Source organism: Temnothorax curvispinosus, unplaced genomic scaffold, assembly GCF_003070985.1.
Source record: "Temnothorax curvispinosus isolate PA1 unplaced genomic scaffold, ASM307098v1 QBEX01004122.1, whole genome shotgun sequence".
NCBI lineage: Eukaryota > Metazoa > Arthropoda > Insecta > Hymenoptera > Formicidae > Temnothorax > Temnothorax curvispinosus.
In genome coordinates, this window is record NW_020213902.1 from 1 (window position 1) to 2191 (window position 2191).

The window sequence follows — 2191 nt, forward strand, 5'->3', positions numbered from 1 at the left end:
TATAGTTCGAAGAAATGATTCTAAATTATATATAAGTGTATCTAATGATATAACGATCTGTTGGCTTATTATATAATTTACGATATTTGTACTACAATTTACACTAGAAGAGAAAAGAATGTCTAGTCGATTGATGGAGAAAAGAAGGGATAAACGTACGTTATGGATTTTTTCACAATCACTCGCGTTCCGGACTTCGTGACGATATGATCCGCAAAGAAGATCAGTATTTTAGCGTAAACAGAATTCTGCTGCTCACTATCGGCTTATGGCCCTACCAACAATCCAACTTCACCAGATTTCAACATATTTTTATCTCTGCTATATTCACAACGTTTATTACATTTCAGGTAAGAAAATATCATAATATTGCAAATCATGATAACTAAATCGCACACTATGTATAAGTTATCAAATGGCAAGTTTTTACTACATTTTATTTGTCTCATTCTGTGTTATGCAATGATATTTGTATTAAATATATGGTGGTAAACATTGACAAAAAGGGAACCAGCTCGTATTACCTTGACCCTGACATATATCACTCTTATGAATAACCTTCGGAAGGTTTACGCCTTCTTTATCTTTATTGCTCGTTCTTTATTAAAAAGTTGTTAACATATACATGGTGTGTCTGGAAAGTAATGAGAATAATTTTTTTACGCTCTTTAGGCTGCGTGAGGAAATTGGGGATCGATATAGTTGAGAGGGAATCTCAGATATACAGTCGGACTCTCTTCAGTTTCAAACAGTCAGTACGTTACGGAAGTGCACTCTTGTTTTTCACTCTTGTCGCGGACGACGCTGTCTTCAACATTTCTAACGTTTCTGAGAAGCAGTTTTTCCAAGTTCCACGCAAAATTTAATTGCGTAACGCTGCTTGACGCTCCGTTGCATTTTTGTCTGCGAAAGAGCGAAAAGCAAGGGTGCACTTCTGTAACATGTTCGAAAGGTTCGAAAGGACCGTTCGGGCTCAACTGACGAGGGTCCGACCATATACCTGAGATTCCCCGTCAACTACCTCGACCTCCACTTTTCTCCCACAGCCCTTTTAGGGAGCGTAAAGAAATCATTCTCATTACTTCTCGGACACACCATGTATAAGTGAAAAATATAATAGTTTATGTCAATATTAAGGGAAGTAATTTGCTGATATGTGTGTATAAACAGTACACATGTAGGGCTTCGCTTTTCTCCCTGCAACAGAGGTGAATGGGGTGGATTACTGTTCGCGTGGAAGGTTGAAAACCCAAACCGTACAATGATAGACATCGTTTCGCCCTGTAAGCAGGGGTGAGGTGGGATAGGATGGACTTCGCTTTGCGTGGACGGTTCTCTGGACAGCATTGTATCAACTTTCCATACAAACCAAAGTCCACCCTCATCCACCTCTGCTGCAGGGGAGGGGCACAGCCCCTCTTCACTGTCTATATGTGTACTTTGTATATACACACATATCAACAAATTACATCCCTTCGCACTGATACAAACCGTTATATTTCTTAAACTGTTTTATTAATAATTTTTTCATAAACAACGAGCGACGGTTAAAATCTTCTGAAGGTTACTCAGGAAAGTGACCTTTATAATATATGTCAAGGTCAAGGTTACAGGCCTTTGGGTCCCTTTTCGTCAATGTTTACCTACATATTATAACTATTATTTATCAAAGATATGAAGAAAATTAATAAAATTGATTATTAACAGTTGACAGCATTTTTAACACTAAGATGTACTTCGGAACTCTTTATGAAGGTTTTGTCTTACTTGTGTCACTTCACTAGTCCTGTAATAAAATATAACGTTTTCTATTTTAACATCGAAGGTGTAAGTTAATCGCTTATGAAATATTTGTTAAACGAGATAACTTTTTTGACTAGTTAATTTTTAAGATATTAAAATATTTGCTTTGATGGATGCAAAAGTTGTTGAAATTACAGGTGAAGGATTTATTAATACAGCTTCAGCACATTCATAACAAGCTAAAAAATAAAAATGAAATTGCTATCATGAAAAAATATGACTGCACTGCAAAACATTATGCGGTTGCACTTACAAGTAAGACAACTTTTATTGTCGACTTTGGATGTAATCATATTTATAATATTATATGTAAGCTATCAAGTAAAAAGAAACGATTTTGACAGATAATATTTTAATGCTGACTACACACACACACACACACACACAC

General features: G+C 36.0%; 1 protein-coding gene across 1 annotated transcript in view; it reads left to right on the top strand.

The window, feature by feature from the left end:
• Positions 1-205: 205 nt before the first annotated feature.
• The window catches only part of LOC112453186, a 5112-nt gene continuing 3126 nt past the window's right edge, over positions 206-2191 (top strand). Inside the window, exons 1-3 of the mRNA XM_025013794.1 lie at positions 206-350; positions 1708-1827; positions 1941-2058. Of these exons, the coding sequence (XP_024869562.1) occupies positions 207-350; positions 1708-1827; positions 1941-2058 (382 nt within the window). The 5' untranslated portion in view covers position 206. The remainder of the gene's footprint in view (positions 351-1707; positions 1828-1940; positions 2059-2191) is intronic.